This window comes from Aplysia californica, unplaced genomic scaffold, assembly GCF_000002075.1.
Source record: "Aplysia californica isolate F4 #8 unplaced genomic scaffold, AplCal3.0 scaffold00004, whole genome shotgun sequence".
Lineage (NCBI taxonomy): Eukaryota > Metazoa > Mollusca > Gastropoda > Aplysiida > Aplysiidae > Aplysia > Aplysia californica.
Genome location: NW_004797274.1, coordinates 1,283,801 through 1,301,591, shown reverse-complemented (window position 1 = coordinate 1,301,591; position 17,791 = coordinate 1,283,801). Strand labels below are relative to the sequence as shown.

At 39.1% G+C, this 17,791-nt stretch overlaps 1 protein-coding gene across 1 annotated transcript in view; it reads left to right on the top strand.

Annotated features, from left to right (window-relative positions):
* The window catches only part of LOC101847003 (dynein beta chain, ciliary), a gene marked incomplete in the record, with an annotated part of 92,355 nt that overhangs the window by 41,928 nt on the left and 32,636 nt on the right, over nucleotides 1-17,791 (top strand). The window contains 19 exon segments of the mRNA XM_005089217.3: nucleotides 36-192; nucleotides 999-1,103; nucleotides 1,520-1,677; nucleotides 2,767-2,905; nucleotides 3,292-3,384; nucleotides 4,207-4,401; nucleotides 4,990-5,200; nucleotides 6,340-6,467; nucleotides 7,339-7,487; nucleotides 8,003-8,285; nucleotides 9,080-9,253; nucleotides 9,711-10,016; nucleotides 11,249-11,416; nucleotides 12,102-12,341; nucleotides 12,795-12,956; nucleotides 13,542-13,859; nucleotides 14,719-14,797; nucleotides 15,506-15,732; nucleotides 17,238-17,399. Coding sequence (XP_005089274.2) covers nucleotides 36-192; nucleotides 999-1,103; nucleotides 1,520-1,677; nucleotides 2,767-2,905; nucleotides 3,292-3,384; nucleotides 4,207-4,401; nucleotides 4,990-5,200; nucleotides 6,340-6,467; nucleotides 7,339-7,487; nucleotides 8,003-8,285; nucleotides 9,080-9,253; nucleotides 9,711-10,016; nucleotides 11,249-11,416; nucleotides 12,102-12,341; nucleotides 12,795-12,956; nucleotides 13,542-13,859; nucleotides 14,719-14,797; nucleotides 15,506-15,732; nucleotides 17,238-17,399 — 3,454 coding nt within the window.

Sequence of the window (17,791 nt, the reverse complement as noted above, 5' to 3'; positions counted from 1 at the left end):
CCCACAAATTATCCAACTCTTTTTTTCCTCTCTAGATGTTACATCACTCTGACCCAATCTCTCCATCTGATAATGGGTGGGGCGCCGGCCGGCCCGGCAGGGACTGGGAAAACGGAGACGACGAAGGATTTGGGCCGGGCGCTTGGGATCATGGTCTACGTGTTCAACTGTTCGGAACAAATGGACTACAAGGTAAGTTGAATCACGGCTTTCTGTTTCATGTAGAAAGCCCCACGCACAGTGTGAAATTGTATGGATACCTTGCGGGCTTTGGTGCTGGGGGGAAATGAGCACTTATGGACCTGTCCGGTGTGCAGTGACGTCGTTGCCCAGGATGGGTAATACAGGTAATACAGTGTTAAATTAACAAGTTCATTTGTCAGTGAGGGACTATCCTGTTGTTGGTACAAGTTAAGTATGACCCACCATGTATATATGCACATCATGACAATTGCAGTCAGCTGTTTTCTGGTCCTGTATGACATAACTGTGATTCCTTTGGTGACCAGCCATGTTTTGTACAAGGTTTACCAGTTCGAAATGAGGGGCTATATTTAACTTTCGTCCTTTTCTCTTCACTCACTAAAGTTTTACCTTCCTTGGCTGTACAGTGTATTTGAGCATTTTTTAAAGCATTGATGTCCTGCTCTTCCTGCTAAAGTTAACACTAAATCTTTTCAATTTACAAGTCTTGTTTTGTTTTAGTAGAGGTTTTACGGCGCTCTCAACTGCATAAGGTCATATGAGCGCCAGAAGATTAGCGTGTTACAAGAGAGTAACAAACATAAAAGAGAAGAAGAGGAGATAAGGAAAATTACTCTCCAAGTCTGAAAATTGTACGGGGAGATGTTTTTTAAACATACATTCGTACACAAAATGGCTGTTATCCGTATTTCCTGTAAAATCTTACTCTTTTCACTTCTTACATTATGTAACTTGAGTATGCAATGTAATCAATAGTCATTTCCAAACTCAAGAGATTTTATTGTTTTTTCCAGTCTGTTGGGAACATCTACAAAGGCTTGTCTCAGTCCGGGTCGTGGGGCTGTTTTGATGAATTCAATCGCATCGCCGTGGAAGTCTTGTCTGTCATTGCTGTCCAGGTGAGACTATTGCTCGCTGTCTGTTCTGCGTTGAATATACTGAGTTTTGGTCAAGATTTTGTTTTTGAAAATGATATTGTGTGTGCGTTGTACTCTTTTTCCAAAATAGTTTTGTGTGTACATTACTACTGTTACATGTTTTCCTTGAAAGACAAATGTTGAAGGAAAGTATATTAGTCTGCTGATCATTAAAAGTCACTCCAGAGTAAAACATCACCTAATGAAGAAAAAGTTTTATGCTTGTGCACTTTACTGTGTTTTAGAAACTTAAATACTACCTTTGTAAAATGATCTGGGTTAATTTTCTTGGATAGACGTTTGACAACTTCTGTGCTCTTCACTGACTGGTGTATATATCACAAGTAATTTACCTTACTGTCTTCTAATTTTCTGTCGTTTTTGCATCTTTGAAACAGGTCAAATGCATCCAAGATGGTATCAGAGACAAGAAAAAAAAATTCAACTTCATGGGGACGGTCATTAAGCTCATGCCCACTGTAGGCATCTTCATTACCATGAATCCTGGTTACGCAGGAAGGACTGAGCTCCCTGAGAATCTGAAAGCTTTGTTCAGGTTTCTTTGCTTTGTATTTGTAAAGCTTATCAGTTGAATGTTAAAAGTGCAGTCGAACTTATCTAATGGCCACCTGTCCAAGACATTCATCGGTACCAGTGACCACTTCCTGCTTCCCTTCTTATTTTAAAATCTATTTTATAATGATACTGTCCAAGACGAGGGTGCGGTGGCTGAGCAGTTAGTGCGCTCGTCTCCGAAGTGGAAATTCTGGGTTGGAACTTCGGTTCAGACACAGATTTTTTCGCCCCCTCCTGCCCACCCAACAGTTATGGGTACCTGACTTCGAGTCTGGGAAGTAAAGGCGGCATGGAAAGGAACTGGCCACCCTACCACAATATGCCGAAGGCCTAGGAAGTTGTCTCACTAGCAAGGCAATCCCCAATGTCCGGATCGGATGCGGGAACAACTTTACTTTTTACTGTCCAAGACGTCCACCTGTCTTAGACTACCTATTTTTGCCTGGACTAAGTGTGGCAGTCTCGGACAATTTCAACTGTACTCGGAGTTTGTGTGAACTCTGCTCACAATCCTGCTATCTGTTTGCCATTATCCGTGCAATACTAACTGATGAAAGTGTTTTGTCATATAGCATGTTGTGCTCACTTTTTCTGAATGCCTGTCAAAACCAAGGAAATTTTACCTCACATATCAAAGTCAGAATAGTGCTGCAACTTAGAGAAAAAAGCAGAAAGTATTAAAGGAGCTAAAAAACTCCCCAAAATAAGGATTTTGAGAGAGGAGGAATCTAGATGTGATCACGATGTTAGATAATCTGCAGCACTCTAATCAACTTGTGATTCCTTTCATATGTTTACTCAACCTTTTTGTCAAATCTTACAAAAACATGGTCTTTAGTAACAGTTTGATTGTGATGTCTTAGCTGTGAATTTGACCCACAGATAAATTTGTCTTGCATCCTTCGTTTGTAGAGAAAATAATTTTTTCTGTCTCGTGATGTATGATTCATAATTTTATTACGACTTATATCAGTTCACTGTGGGTAAGTTCTAGGATTTCTTTTTATTCGTTAATGATGTATCAAGAAGTGTATGACGCTTTGCTCACTGCAATCTTGCATCCTTGCAGACCCTGTGCCATGGTAGTTCCAGATTTTGAACTGATCTGTGAAATCATGTTGGTGGCAGAAGGCTTTCTTATCGCCAGACTGCTGGCGAGGAAGTTCATCACCCTGTACAGTCTGTGCAAGGAGCTGCTGTCCAAACAGGTATGTTGTCTCCGTCACCAGCACAGGAGGACACTCAGTGGGTGATCGGAGGGTGCCGCTGGAAAGTTCTACTTTTCTTTACCTCTTTTGTTCTTATCTTCCTTGCACTTTCCCAGTTCTGAAGATCTTTATTGTGTTGATGTGCTATCTTGAATCAAAAAAGGTCACTGACATAGACTGGAAGCTCTATGTGTCAAATTTTGAGTCTTAACTAATAGAAGCTGAAACCTGTATTAAGGAGGAAAGAGAGAGAAAAAAGAAAAAACATGCTAGAGAGACAAACTGTATGAATTTCAGGAGGCTCAACTTTGGAGAAATTTTTTGTGTGGTGAGTTTGGGGTCAGGTATGGATGAAGTTTCTTTCCTTTTATAATCTGACCTGACAGGACCATTATGACTGGGGTCTGAGAGCCATCAAGTCTGTCCTGGTGGTGGCTGGATCCCTCAAGAGAGGAGACAGAGAAAGGCCTGAAGACCAGGTAGGTTTCTTATCTTGTTCTACATTTCAGTGTATTTGGATGCTTGGGTAACAAAAACAGCTTTATCTGTGGCATCATGATTAGACACTTTGCAGTCTCCTGCAGAAGACCCAAGTTCGTGGATGGAGTCAAAGCCCACCTTCTGAATAATCTAATTGTGTTGATGGGTATTCTCTCATTTGGTCGCTTTTAAGGACAAGCGGGCTAACCCAGATTTCGGGGGTTTCCAGAAATCCTGATCTACCCCAAAAGTGGGTATTGCCCTACCTATAGGAGAAGTTTGGTTTCATTGGTGTGAATAGTTGTTTGGTTATATTATATAGAGAAAACTCTCCTTGTCTTTTAAAGAAACTGAACAAGGGGCAAAAACTTTAAATTCGATTTTCTCAAAACCGCATTTTTCAGGATAGCCCCCTTGTGCTTAAAAGCGACCATTTTTTCTTTCCATAGTGACATTGTGATTATGATGTGACAATTGTGAAGTGAATAGGGGTTTTCTCCCAATGTCCCATGGCCTTGGTCCTTAAACGGCTTGGTTTTATTCCATGACATATCTTCCTTTAGTGTGTGTTTTTAACTCCAACTACCTTTGCAATTCAGTTTATATGCTAGGTATGTATCCTTACTTTTTCTTGTTCAACTCTACCATATGCTTTGTCTTGAAATGAGATTTGCAAGATATTTCATTTTTGAAAAAAAATTCAAGTCTTTTATTTTCTTTGTGAACAACATCTGCTGTTGTCTCGCTATATACTTTGTTGTATACCTTGCATTTTTTGGAGACACATCATGCCAAGACTTGTGGATGTTGAATTATTTCAGGTCCTCATGAGGGCCTTGCGGGATTTTAACATCCCAAAGATTGTGATGGACGACATGCCAGTGTTCATGGGACTTATAGGCGATCTGTTTCCGGCGCTTGATGTGCCGCGGAAACGAGACTTGGAGTTTGAGGGCCACATAAAGAATGCCACATTGCAGCAGAAGCTTCAGGCTGAGGACAACTTTATCTTAAAGGTGAAAGGGTCACAGTGATACTGCTGTTATGATTTGCCATGTCTTTGTTTGTAAAGCACTGTGTATGTCAAAATGCGTTTCACATGAGCTTTGCAAGCTAAGTCACTGGTGTGTGAATAGTCGGCCGATATAGTTAATAGGACTTGGTTCTTTTTCACTTTTGTGTTTTGTCTCTTAATCATTTTCATTTCAAATGCTATAACTATTACTTTGTCATGCAAATATCTGTATATATGTGTGAGTTCTTTGTGGATATGTTTATTCGTTATTATCATGTGTGTGCATGTGTATGTGTTTGCGTTTTTGGAAAGGGGATGGGGGGGGGGGGGGCCTCTCACCTGCACTCGCCGGCCACCTGAGCCGGCTAAGAGAGGGGAAAGGTGTGTATGTGCACTTACACACATGAGCAGTCTATTTGATTGTCTTGTTTTGTCAATTGAACTCCCTATTTGAAATATACGTTTCCATCACTTCTGTCTTTGTGTTTCTTATTTTTTTTAATGTATGAATTCTTGTTTTAGAAATGTATCTTAGTCAATAAAATTTCTGTCACTTTTATGCATTGCATGAAAATTGTCCGTTGGACAGGTTGTACAACTGCAAGAGCTCTTTGACGTACGCCATTCGGTTTTCATTCTGGGAAATGCTGGGACAGGGAAAAGCTGTGTTTGGAACACACTGAAAACGACAAATAAAATTCTGGGAAAGAAGCCGACAGCTATTGACCTGGACCCAAAGTCTGTCACAAATGATGAACTTTTCGGAGTGATCAGCCCAGCCACTCGTGAATGGAAGGATGGTAATGTTTCATCTATATAGTAATAAAGTCCTTCTTCTAGTACGTGGGTGGTTGGCGGGTGCTCTGGTGTGGTTTGCTTCTTCTTCCTATCAAACATCTATTGTTCTTATCTTCCCTTCTTCGTTTTTATGTTTGTTACGCTCTTGTAACGTCTGTAGTAATCTTCTGGCGCTCATGTGACCTTATGCAGTTGCGAGCGACGTAAAACCTCTACTAAAACTAAACTTCTTCTCGTACCCAAGTCAGAGCTCAGGGAGTAAACTGACTGTAAGGTCTTCATCTTACAGTATCTATATATATATAGTCTTTTTCATCAGAGGTGCCAATTTTCTACATAAATGCGGAAAATGATTTCTTGCTTTCATGAGTCTGATACAAGGAATATTGTATGCATAGCATATTTGAATTTGAAGTCAAAATGAGAAAAGGATGATAATTTTGTATTAACTTTTTTTACAGAATATTTATGTGCTGCAAATCAGTGCAGAGGAGGCAAAATATGTGAATACTTTATAATAAATAAAAATAAATGGCCTACGTATCGCTCGTATCCCCAGTTAACATCAAGCTCTATATAGGCTTTACAATTTGTATTATTACCCCGGCAGACCCTAGAACACTCAGAAACATTGTTGGCTTCCCAGGAAGCATACAGTGGAGGCAGCTGATTAAACGTTCAAACATTAACAAACTGACAAGATCTTTAGCTGTCTGTGTGTTCTATACAATGAGATCTCTTCTTAAACTATGTTACCATAAAAAGATCAGTTGTTCTCCTAAATGATCTGTCTGTGTCCAAGTCTTGAATTAAACCTATCTCATGGGTGGCCTACAGATGCTCTTGTTTGGTTTTCTCCTTATTTCCTATCAAACACCTACTGTCCATAGCTCCTCCTTTTCATTGTATGTTAATGTCTAGTATTTCTTCTAATCTTCGACATTTATATGAACTATTTGTGTTGCCACTGTCTTAGAATTCTTACTAAACTAATCTAAACTAAACTAAACTAAACTAAACTAAACTATACTAACCTAAGCTAAGCTAGGCTAAGCTAAGCTAATTAAGCTAAGCAAAGCTAATGTAAGCTTAGGTAAACTAAACAAAAACTGAACTAAGAACCCACCTCATCCCTGGCTAGGTCTATTTTCGGTGGTGATGAGAGACCTGGCCAACATGAGCGGTGACGGCCCTAAGTGGATCGTCCTGGATGGGGACATTGATCCGATGTGGATCGAGTCTCTCAACACTGTCATGGATGACAACAAGGTACTATTGATAATGTCTAAGATGGTCACCTGTTGTTGAGGAGAAAAGCAGCTGTCTTAGACAGGGTGGATGTCTTGAATAGTGTCATTATGAAATAATTTAAAAAAGTAGGCTATATGAGGAAATAGGAATTGGTCATTTGTTTGTACAGTTCAAGTGATTGTCTTGGACAGGTGGCTGTTTGAGCAGGTTTGACTGTACTTGAATCCATCCTAGCTGTGGCTGAATAGGCCTTTAGAATGGTGATGTTTAAGCACTGTACCATATAATTTTGATAAATTGATGATTGATATTTTATAGCTTCAGAACTTTTTTAGCCAGCAACTATGTTTCTTTTCTGTAAAACGGCAATAGCTTTTGTAATCAGTATGAAATGCAACAGATGATCACAAAGGCTGTTAAAAATAGTCTGTAGTTATGTAACATAGTTTTTCCTTAATATGAAGACAAAACCTTTTCTTTTTAAGGGTACGTTGGGAGCTCATGAGTTATTGTCATTTTCCCCATGAACTACTCTGTCCCTCTTTATTCGTTATAAACAAACATTTATTTGTATGCTCACACTATCTTGGGTGGTTAGAGAATATCACTGATAGGTATTACTTCTTTACTATCCCTCTTTTGTCAGTGTCTGTATGTCTTACATTTGGGTTTTTTCCCCAGTAACGATTGGAGAGTATTGCGTCATGTTCTTCCTGACTTGAGAACCATTCCTTATCTCTCTTTTTTTTCTTTGCATGTTACTCTCTTGTAACACCTCTAAATCTTCAGCATTTGTATGACCTATTAGTATCACAAGTGAGGTAAAACTCTTTCTAAGTGAAACTCTTTAACTTTACAAATTTAAACGAACGAAAATGCAACTCTGCAGGTCCTGACATTAGCCAGCAATGAACGCATCACCATGACCCCTGCCATGAGACTGCTGTTTGAGATCAGCAACTTGAGAACGGCCACCCCAGCCACAGTCTCCCGGGCAGGCATCCTCTACATCAATCCAAATGACCTTGGATGGAATCCGTAAGTTTTTGGCTATGACTTTACTTATTATTGTATCAGTAGTGTTTATCTCAGTTGTAACTTTCACCTTGTTCCGTCCTATCATGTACGTTAACATTTTTTCAGTTTGGTGTTAAAATCTTGTTCATTGTCACCAGAAAGTTAATTGTAGAAGAGAAGGAAAATTTGAGATTTCTTTTTCCCTTTATGTAGTTTAACTCTTTGATCCCCATCGGATGATGGGAGCGTCCAGTACTAGTGACAACTATTTTGTTTTATTTAGTGCTAGTTTTTGCTTGTTTTTGGGAACTATTCCCGAACCAAGTTTTATTTAGTAATTACTAAGCCTTTGTTTACGCTATTTAGAAGTTGGAGGCAAGCTTTTGGGGTTATAATGAGACATAGTGCACTAGGTTTAGGTGACTAGAAAAAAAACTCAGTAAAACGATGGAAAAAATTCAGGGCTTAAAGAGTTAAAAGTTTTTACTGGAGCCGTCATAAATTTGTGGTTACTTTTTTGTTGTTGTTGTCTTCAGGTACGTCCAGAGCTGGGTCGACCGACGTGAGGTCCAGTCTGAGAAAGCAAACCTGACCATTCTGTTTGACAAATACGTGTCCTCTATTTTGGATACACTCAGACTGCGCTTCAAGAAAATCACTCCCATTCAGGAAATTGCACATGTGCACATGTTGACCTACTTACTGGAGTGTTTGATAGTGCCGGATAACGTGCCTCCTGACTCGCCAAAAGATCTCTACGAGTTGTATTTCGTCTTTTGTTGCGTATGGGCGTTTGGAGGGTGTATGTTTCAGGATCAGGTAAGATTTCTTTTCTGGTGGATACATAAAGTGGAAGGAGGGGGGATGGGAAGGGGAGGCAGAGATGGTAGAGTGGGACCCGAAGGTAGTTTTTCTTTAATATTTAGTTATAGCTTTTTTGGGTGATTTTATTTGAATTTGCTATAAATACTATACCCGGTATACTAAGATAATTTATACCAATTTTCATTGGGATGAAACTAGAGGTTGCTATCCTCAGAAATGTCACTATCTTGAATTGATTTTGAGAATCACACCAATGCAGTGGATAATGTTAGCAACTTGAGTCATAAAAAAATGACGATTATGCGTTTTGGTGGTTGGGAAAGCTTAGGATTATGCCAGGGCCAAAATGCAGTGTTTTCTACATCTGGAATACATTGTTCCTCCAAATGTTTCTGGGTTTGATTTATTTGTTTTAAAAAAATGAAAAGCGTAATTTTTCTCAAAGTTACAGTTTTGAACTTTAATTTTCTGTTCCAACAGGGTAACCCCAGAAGAGTAAATTTTACCAATTTTAAAGAGCAGCAAAAACATTTAATTTGGTTTAGTCAAACAGCTACAGGGAGGCTGGCTTTATAATAGGATACTTTTTTTTTCCAAAGCAGTTAGCAAAATTTACTTCTTTCCAAGAATGTGAAAGATTTAGCAAGAAATATTACGCTTTTTTGAAATCATGAATTTTGGGTGACATATGATCCCAGTTTGTTTAAATTTGAATCTTTAATTGTCTTAAATTTTTCTTTATTCCTTTTTAACCAGTATAAATTTTAATTTGACCTTTTCCTTCAAAGCTCTGTGACCACCGAGTGGACTTCACCAAGTGGTGGGTCATGGAGTACAAGACTGTCAAATTCCCCTCCCACGGCACTGTCTTTGACTACTACATTGACCCGGCCTCTCACAGTTTCAAACCATGGACACAACTGGTGCCCGAGTTTGAGTATGATCCAGATGTCCCACTGCAGGTACAAGATGCTATCATTATTGCTGATGGGTATTGTGTTTCTTAACACTTTGTAGTCACTTGGCGCATTAATGCACCGGTGGAAATGATCAGTTCTGTGTGTTACAGTCAGTAAGGTGCTTCGCCGTTGCACACAGAAGACCTGTGTTTGATTCCCATGTGGGGAGATTTTTTATTTTATCAAGTATCTTGGCCTTTCTGTTGGAATGTTGTACCCTTCTCAGTCAGGGTGGAAGCTCGCCTTCTAAATCATCTAAATTATGTTGATGGGGTGCATTTTTAAAAATGTACTATTTATTTTTAAAATATATTTTTGAAAATTTGATTTTAAAGATGTAAAAAGACAGAATTTTAATCAACAAATCGTGGATCATCAATTTCCTTGTTGTTGCTGCAGTCAGAATTTCTGGAAACTAAAACTAACACTTACATGTGACGCATGTCTTTGGTATCTCCAGGCCACTATTGTCCACACAGCGGAGACCCACAGGCTCCGTTTCTTCCTCGACATGCTAGTTGCCAATCGTCGACCGGTGATGCTGGTTGGGGCTGCGGGGACAGGAAAGACTGTATTGATGCAGAATAAACTCAAGTATCTGGGTGAAGACTACATAATTGCCAATGTGCCGTTCAATTTCTACACCACTAGTGCTATGCTTCAGAACATTCTAGAGAAGCCGCTGGAAAAGAAGGCAGGTCGCAACTATGGCCCGCCAGGCACGAGGAAGCTGGTCTATTTCATTGACGACATGAACATGCCAGAGGTAAGTTTGGAGTTGTCGGGAGGGGGGGGGATGTACCTAGTTAAAGGACAATGCAAGGATTTATCAGGAGACTATGCAATGTAGGACTATGGATCATCACCTGTTCCACTGCACTGTCCTAAATGACATCAGTCTGGACTATACTTCTCCCTCTAAGACCTAACATAGATAACAAACTCTATGGAACATTACAGCAACTGCAGCGAACCTGCATTTATCACTACATGGCATTGGACAGAAGGGCGAGGGTTGCCCTAATTGATAACAACAACATCAGGAGGACAAAATGTCTTGCTGTTAGGTAACAAGCTGTAAAATATTCATACATTTCCCTCAGAAAAGCAAGAGTTGTTGAAAGATGGTATGGGCACTCCCCCAGTTTACAAACAAGTTGAAGTGTATTTGCAAGTCAACTTTGTGTGCCTGTCTGTTGATTTGTATATCATAGTTATTGTCAGTTAATTATTTTTGTCTCGTGTTATTTGCATTTTATTTCAGCAGACAGAACCTATAATTCTAAAATCGTCCCTCAGATCTGGAAACATTTTATTACTTGATGTCCGGCATGCTGATCATTACCAACTAGTGTATGTTACTCAGAATTTTGAATATTATAGGTTTCATGATGGTTAGTGTGTAGCAATGAGGTGCCTGTATTATACATTGGATGCTCGCTAAAATGCTAGAAAAAGACGAGTGGTCTTTATAACCATGCTGTCTACCCCGTCTCTCAGTTGATACTTGTATCGAGACATTTGTTTCTAGATTAAATGGGTTTGCTTCATAACTGATAACAATGAGAGCCCTGTTTGTCCAGATGGATAAGGGTGGCATCGGTAGTCTATTTGTTAGGCTACTGGACTCATACTCCTGAGATTGTGGGTTTGAGGATTTGGAGGTTTGAGGCTCAGCTCTGTCCGACATTTTGTCCTTGGGAAAGACACTGTACACAAATTTTCCTATTTGGCTCGGTCCTATCAAAGATAGACTTTAAATTCAGAGGTCCCACCTCTTAAACAACATTACAAAGTTGAAAGCGGCGGGACCACTTTTCGGTCACACAGCCAACAGTACAAAATATCCCATCTGGTCACCCAGCCAGGAGATTGACAGCAACGGACTTCTCGGGCCTGTTGCAAACAGGGTAAAGTGACGGGAACGGATAATTTTCACCATCGCATTATTGCGGCAAGTGACTGCAAAGTGTTAAATCAAATCAACTGCAATTTCAGGTGGACAAGTACTTCACTGTGCAGCCCCACACCTTGGTGCGAGCCTGCATTGACCACGCCCACTGGTACGATCGACAGAAGCTCTCTCTGAAAGAAATCCACAACGTCCAGTTTGTGTCCTGCATGAACCCCACTGCTGGAAGCTTCACAATCGACGCCAGATTGCAGGTGGTACCTGGCGCACACTGCAGAAAATTTCTTCAAGTCCCATTTTGATATGGTTTGAAACATTTTAGGGTAGCCAGATTTTTCCCTCTTGGAGGGTCAAAAGCTACCATGTTATTAGTACAATTAAAAAGTTCTCCAGGGTCAAGTGTGTTTGAATTTCTAGGTCACAAATGGGAGAATTTGATGAAAATGGTGGTCGCATATCTCATCGCATTCCAGAATCACATGTTTTCTGTGTATTTTGAAAGCAAAAGGCCCAAACGTCATATGTCAAATATCTAGGAAAATTGGCATGTTTCTTAGACTAAAAAAAGTGGAAGTTCTAGTGATACTTTTGGCATTGTAGAGCAGCTTGGGAACATGCAGATGTTATTGTTGTTGTTGTTATTATTATTATTATTATTAATATTATTATTATTATTATATTGTTTTGAATTTTGTTTCGTTACTATTACTGTTGTCATAATTATCATCATCATCACATCATTATCATCATCATCTTTTTCATTATCATCATTATTATTATCATTATTATTATTGTTACTATTATTATTATTAATATCATCATCATCATCATCATCATCATCATAATTGGTGCTATAAATAGTCTTAAGTTTCTTGTAATGATTATCAATATTAAATTATAGCTACTATTTTTACATTGATCGTATTGCATCCCCCACAGCGTCACTTCTGTGTGTTTGCCTTGAGTCTGCCCACCAAGGACGCCCTAGCGGCAATCTACAGCAACATTCTCAGCCAGCACATGATTCTCAACAACTACAGTATCAGCCTGCAGAGATATTGCAACAACCTGGTCCAAGGGGCCATCGCTCTACAGTCCAAGATGACGTCCAGTTTCTTGCCCACGGCCATTAAATTCCATTACATCTTCAACCTGCGCGACATGTCAAATATTTTCCAAGTAAGGAATTCCCTTGGGAGTGAATTGTTGAAATTGCTTTTTTTTTTCTATTTGCACTTGTTACAATAATATGGTTAGGTTTAAAAGAAAAAAGAGTTGTTTTCCATTAAAAGAAAGTACTAATTATATGATCGTAGAATTATCCAAATTTAATCTGATCCTGTCTCCTTCGTGGATACATTTGTCTTATCCACTTCAGCACTAGGGTTATTCTGCAAGAGGAGTCGGGAAAAATATATGTCTTTAGCCTGCTTGGTTTGTGAACTTAAGGCTGTAGAACAAAGAGACAAATACAAAATTGAACACGCTTTTGTAAATTCATATGAACACAAAGTGTTTTGATATGAACAAGACAATTGTATCTACAGCTTTGAATGTACGTCTCATTTCAATACATTGCAACACCTTTTACCATGCACATCTTTACACGTTTTAATTATTTCTTGTCCTCAGGGCATGCTGTTTGCGAACGCGGAATGTTGTAAGACCACAGCCATGTTGGTGAGGCTATACTTCCACGAGGCAGAGAGGGTCTACAGAGACAAGCTAGTGGATGAGACAGACCTGGCCCTTTACGACAAGTACCAAGTGGAAATACTGAAGAAATTCTTTGAGGTTTGAATGCTTTCTTGTACTTCCTTTTTTCCATGTAAAGATCTTTCCTATATGTTAATATGACAATTGCAGCTGTTGTGAAAATTGTGGATGGTTTGATGTTTCTAAATTTTGACATAAAAGTTAAATAAAATGTATGACAGATTGACTGTATTTGTAAAACCAACTCACATATTTGTATTTTTATAATAATTTCAGTACCTGCATCAAGATAAAAATGTGGAAATTGTGTCCATCAAATATTGTGTTTAGAAAAAAAAAATCAAAGTAACTGTATACTTTATAGCTCTGGGGGTTACAGAGAGAGAGAAAGAGAGAGAGAGAAAAGAGAGAGAGAGAAAAGCGAGAGAAAGAGAGAGAACGTAATATGGTGTGAGTGCATATGAGATTTGTAGAAACATCCTGATATATTTATCCTTTTATCATCCTATTCACCGCCATACTGAGATGAAATGATCTTAAAAAAATTTATTGTTGTGAAAATTTGTAAGACTTGGCCATGGGTATCTTGTACATAGTAGATATCCTATAAATTTCATGGGCTAACAAAATACGTCTAGCGATTTGAAATCTACTCTTCATCAGGAACAAAAAGAAGAAGTGATTCAAGCCAGGCCCTTGATATGTTGCCACTTTGCCGTTGGAATGGGAGACGGCACTTACGATTTCATCAAAGAGTGGCCACTGCTGAACAAGCTCCTCTCTGATGCCCTGGACAGTTACAACGAGCTCAACGCCAGCATGAACCTCGTCCTCTTCGAGGATGCCATGTCGCATATCTGCCGGATCAACCGAATTTTGGAGTCACCGCGTGGCAATGCTCTCCTCATCGGGGTGGGGGGCAGTGGAAAACAGTCCTTGTCTCGGCTGGCTGCATTTATCAGTGGTCTTGACGTCTTTCAGGTTTGTATGAGCCAGGGCTCAATAGCCGTGATTTACTTGCTTTAATGATATTTCAGCCTATTTACAGGAATCAGTCCTTGTGAGTAGAAAAATTAAGTTCAGAGAATGTTTGAATGGAGTATGGGGAAATCTTGGCAAATGAACACAGTAAGTCAATAGTCTTGTTTATAGTTACCCACTGTTTTTAGTTTGCTCTTCTCTTCTCTTTTCTCTCAACTCTGTCGCTAGTTACTGGGCTATCTGATATTGTCTACTCCTTCTTCTTTCATTTATTGATCATACTGTTCCAATCTGCTCCTGGTGAATAAATGGTTGTCATTCTTCTGACTTGATAAAGATTATATTTAAATACAATTCAACTCTGAGCCGCCTTCCTTTCTGTCTCTCTGACTTAAGTGTTTTAATATATTCTGTCTAGCTTTCCGCTGGTACCTTTTGCAGTTCTTCTCTTCTTCAATGTATTTGGTTCAAATTGGATTACCCAAAGTTTGATCTCAGGATTGAAATGAACATGGCACAGTACAAAGTTTCAAACATTCCAAAGAGGAAACAAGGAAAGGATTTTCTACTTTTCTAATCCGAAAGGATAGATTCAGTATACACTTGCTACTATTAGGGGCCAACGAAGGATATTCAAAGAAGCAAAAGAGAAACAAAGAAAGAGAAAGATGTCTTGACTAATTTGAGTGAAGACATAATAATAATAGCTTAATCTTAATATCCTAAACAACATGTACTTTTGGGTGTTAGTATTGTTGGTATATTTGGGTTTCTTTTTTTCTTTCCACTAAATGTCATTTTCAAATTTATTTTGAATTGATATACCATCTCTAAATGTTTCTTTTATAAAATTTGGTAGATTACCCTCAGCAAGCAGTATGGCATTCCAGACTTGAAGGCAGACTTGAATGGACTTTACAGGAAATCAGGACTGAAAGGTAATGTTGAGAGCCCTTTTGCTTGCTGTATTTTCGTATTTCTTTAAAAAAATTTTTGTAGCTGTCTTTCTTGTTTTCAGTGTTAAAGATTTCTGTCTATAATTCTTTGTAGACCCTGTGTCTTCAAGACATAAACAGAGACCGAAATTAAAACAATTGTTTCTGATACAGTAGTCTCCGCTTGAATATGATCCCAGTTCTCTTAAGATCCTGCTGGTTTAAGAAAGCAGGGTTTGTATCACACTTAAATCATCCTTAAGATCCAGCTATGAAGGGCTATAGTTGGCTAAGATCCCGCAATCCAGATCATAATTTACTCTACAAAAACCTGGGCATGTCAAAGTAAGGGGAGGACATTTTCCCAATTGCGGGCCTGGCCATGGGCAACTGTGCATTCTTCCTCTTGATGATTTGGACAAGATCCCATTCACCTTGGATCCCACATTTTCCTTGCTCCCTAGTATGGGAATCTTTAGTGGAGACTACTGTACCCCAAATTTAGGAAATGACTTCAAATATCTTATGCCTTTTGGGCATTACTACCAGTTTTTTTTCTTCAGAATGGCCTTCTCATTTCTGTCCATCTCCTGTCTTTTCCCCTCAATCATGTCAATGCAGTTATATATTATATATATAGCTCTTCAACACATGAAAATAAGCAAAGTAGCAAATAAGCTAAATTTCTCTCCATTTGGCCTCTCTGGATAGGGCTGGGTGTGGTCTTCCTCATGTCGGACGCACAAGTTGCCAACGAAATCTTCCTGGTGCTCATCAACGATCTCCTGGCCTCTGGAGAAATTGCCGACCTCTTCGGCGATGATGAGGTTGAGGAAATCCTCAGTGCGATGCTCAATGAATGCAAACAGGTCGGAATCCCAGACACACGAGAGAACGCCTGGGCCCTGTTTATTGATAAAGTGCGGAGAAATCTCAAAGTAAGTCGTACTTTTTTTGTCTTGGATTGTTGTTTGTGCTATAGGTGTCCTCATGATGAAATTTTTAATTAAGATGTCCCACATGCTATATCAAAATTGTGGCTTTTATTCAAGGTTGGGTCAGGTAATATGTATCCCTTGAGTAGGGAAATTTATTTTTTGTGATTTGAAATTATTATATTATGTCTGCTCTTGACCAGGAGCAAAAAGGAAATTTGAGAAGCTATGAAGGCTGTCATGCTGTATATGTTCTCTTGGGAATTGATATTTAGAAAAGTGAAAAATATGTGTGCCTGCCAAAAGAGTTATTGTGAAGTTAATGAGCCTTCATTGAGAATGAATATTAACATTCTAAACTGTCACTATTATTTTTAAACAAATTGGGCACTGTAGGAAGATGTGTCTTACTCCAAATTTAAGACAATATACCTGATAATATTGACTTATTTTAGTTGTTTTACTTAAAGACATGGGGCAAATGTAAGGAAATACAGAGTCTTAGCTGTGTTATAAATTTCATGTTCTTTGGGGAAAATTTGGGATGACTCACTGATAGGGTTTGAATGAAACCTGAACTGCATAGAGTGCTTGTTGGTGAGAGGCAACCATCTTACCTCTAAGCCAGGGGTGTACACCTGTCTTCAGCCACAGGTCACATGTCATTTTGTAAGACTTTTTGGGGACCAGACTACAAATGTAGAAAGAAAACTCAACATGACTTTTTTCCTCCCTCCCTTTTCATGCTTAAATAGCTCTTATAGGGGCTGTAGAAAAGATAAAAAAGTAAGGGTAATAAACTGGATCTATACTTGATAATGTTAGAGAAGGGGAAAGGAGATGGGGATGAGGAAAGCAGTTTGCAGGTGTACACGATAGAGAGATGGATGAAGATGCACCCAAACACTCTACAGCATGCTCCATGCGCTTTGCAACCATTATTACTCCAGCAGACCTTAGGACAGTACTCCGAAACAATCTCTACTCTCGGGAAGCATACAGTTCAAGCTGTGGATCTCCCCTTCTTCTCTCTTGTAACAACTCTAATCTTCTGGCGCTCATATGACCTTATGCAGTTGTGAGTGCCGTAAAACCTCTACACCCCCCGGGGCGGTGCCACTGACTGAAGTGTCTTTAGGCCATTCCCAAAGGGGGGACATTTCTCGTTCTAGTGCACAGTATTGTAAATGGGCTGATCTAACAATGTCATGCTCATAACTGTGCCTGAACTACAACAGGGAACTGCTGCTTTTTCTTTCCTAGTCCTTACTATCATCATTTTTCCTCTACTTCTTTTGTATGTTTGTCACACTCTTGTGACCCGCTATTTCCGGGGTGCCTTGAAAGTCGAAGCAGACTTTGTGCTGACGAAGCTAGAGAGGTGAGCAGAGTAAGTCTGATTCCCTGTAAGGACTTCTCCGTTGACATCCACCCCTTTACACTCATATGACCTTATGCAGTTGCAAGTGCCGTAAAACCTCTACTAAAACTAAGACAACACTCCCCAGGTGGTCCTGTGCTTCTCACCGGTGGGCTCCACTCTCAGAGTGCGCAGTCGCAAGTTCCCGGCGGTGACCAACTGCACGTCTATCGACTGGTTCCACGAGTGGCCGGAGCAGGCTCTGGTGTCTGTCAGTGCCAGGTTCCTCGGGGACAACGAACTACTGGAGGTGAGGCGCAGAACTTCCTGTTTGTCTGTGTCTCTTGTAATGAATAATGATATTAATAATCATAAAAATAATAACGACAACAACAACAATAATAATCGTAATAGTAATATTAATAATAGTAATAATGATAAGGATAATAATAATAGCATCATCAATAATAATCATAATAATATTGAAAATAGTAATAATGATAATAATAATAATAATGATAATAATAATAATTTTAGTAATAATGATAATAATAATAATAATGATGATTATGATAATGATAATAGTAATGATAAATTATACTTTATCTTGTATCGGTCTTGTTTTTGTTTTTTCCCCAGCTCTAAATCTCCACTGTGTGACTGCACTTCTGCGCAGACTCCATACAAAGTAATTTTTGTTCT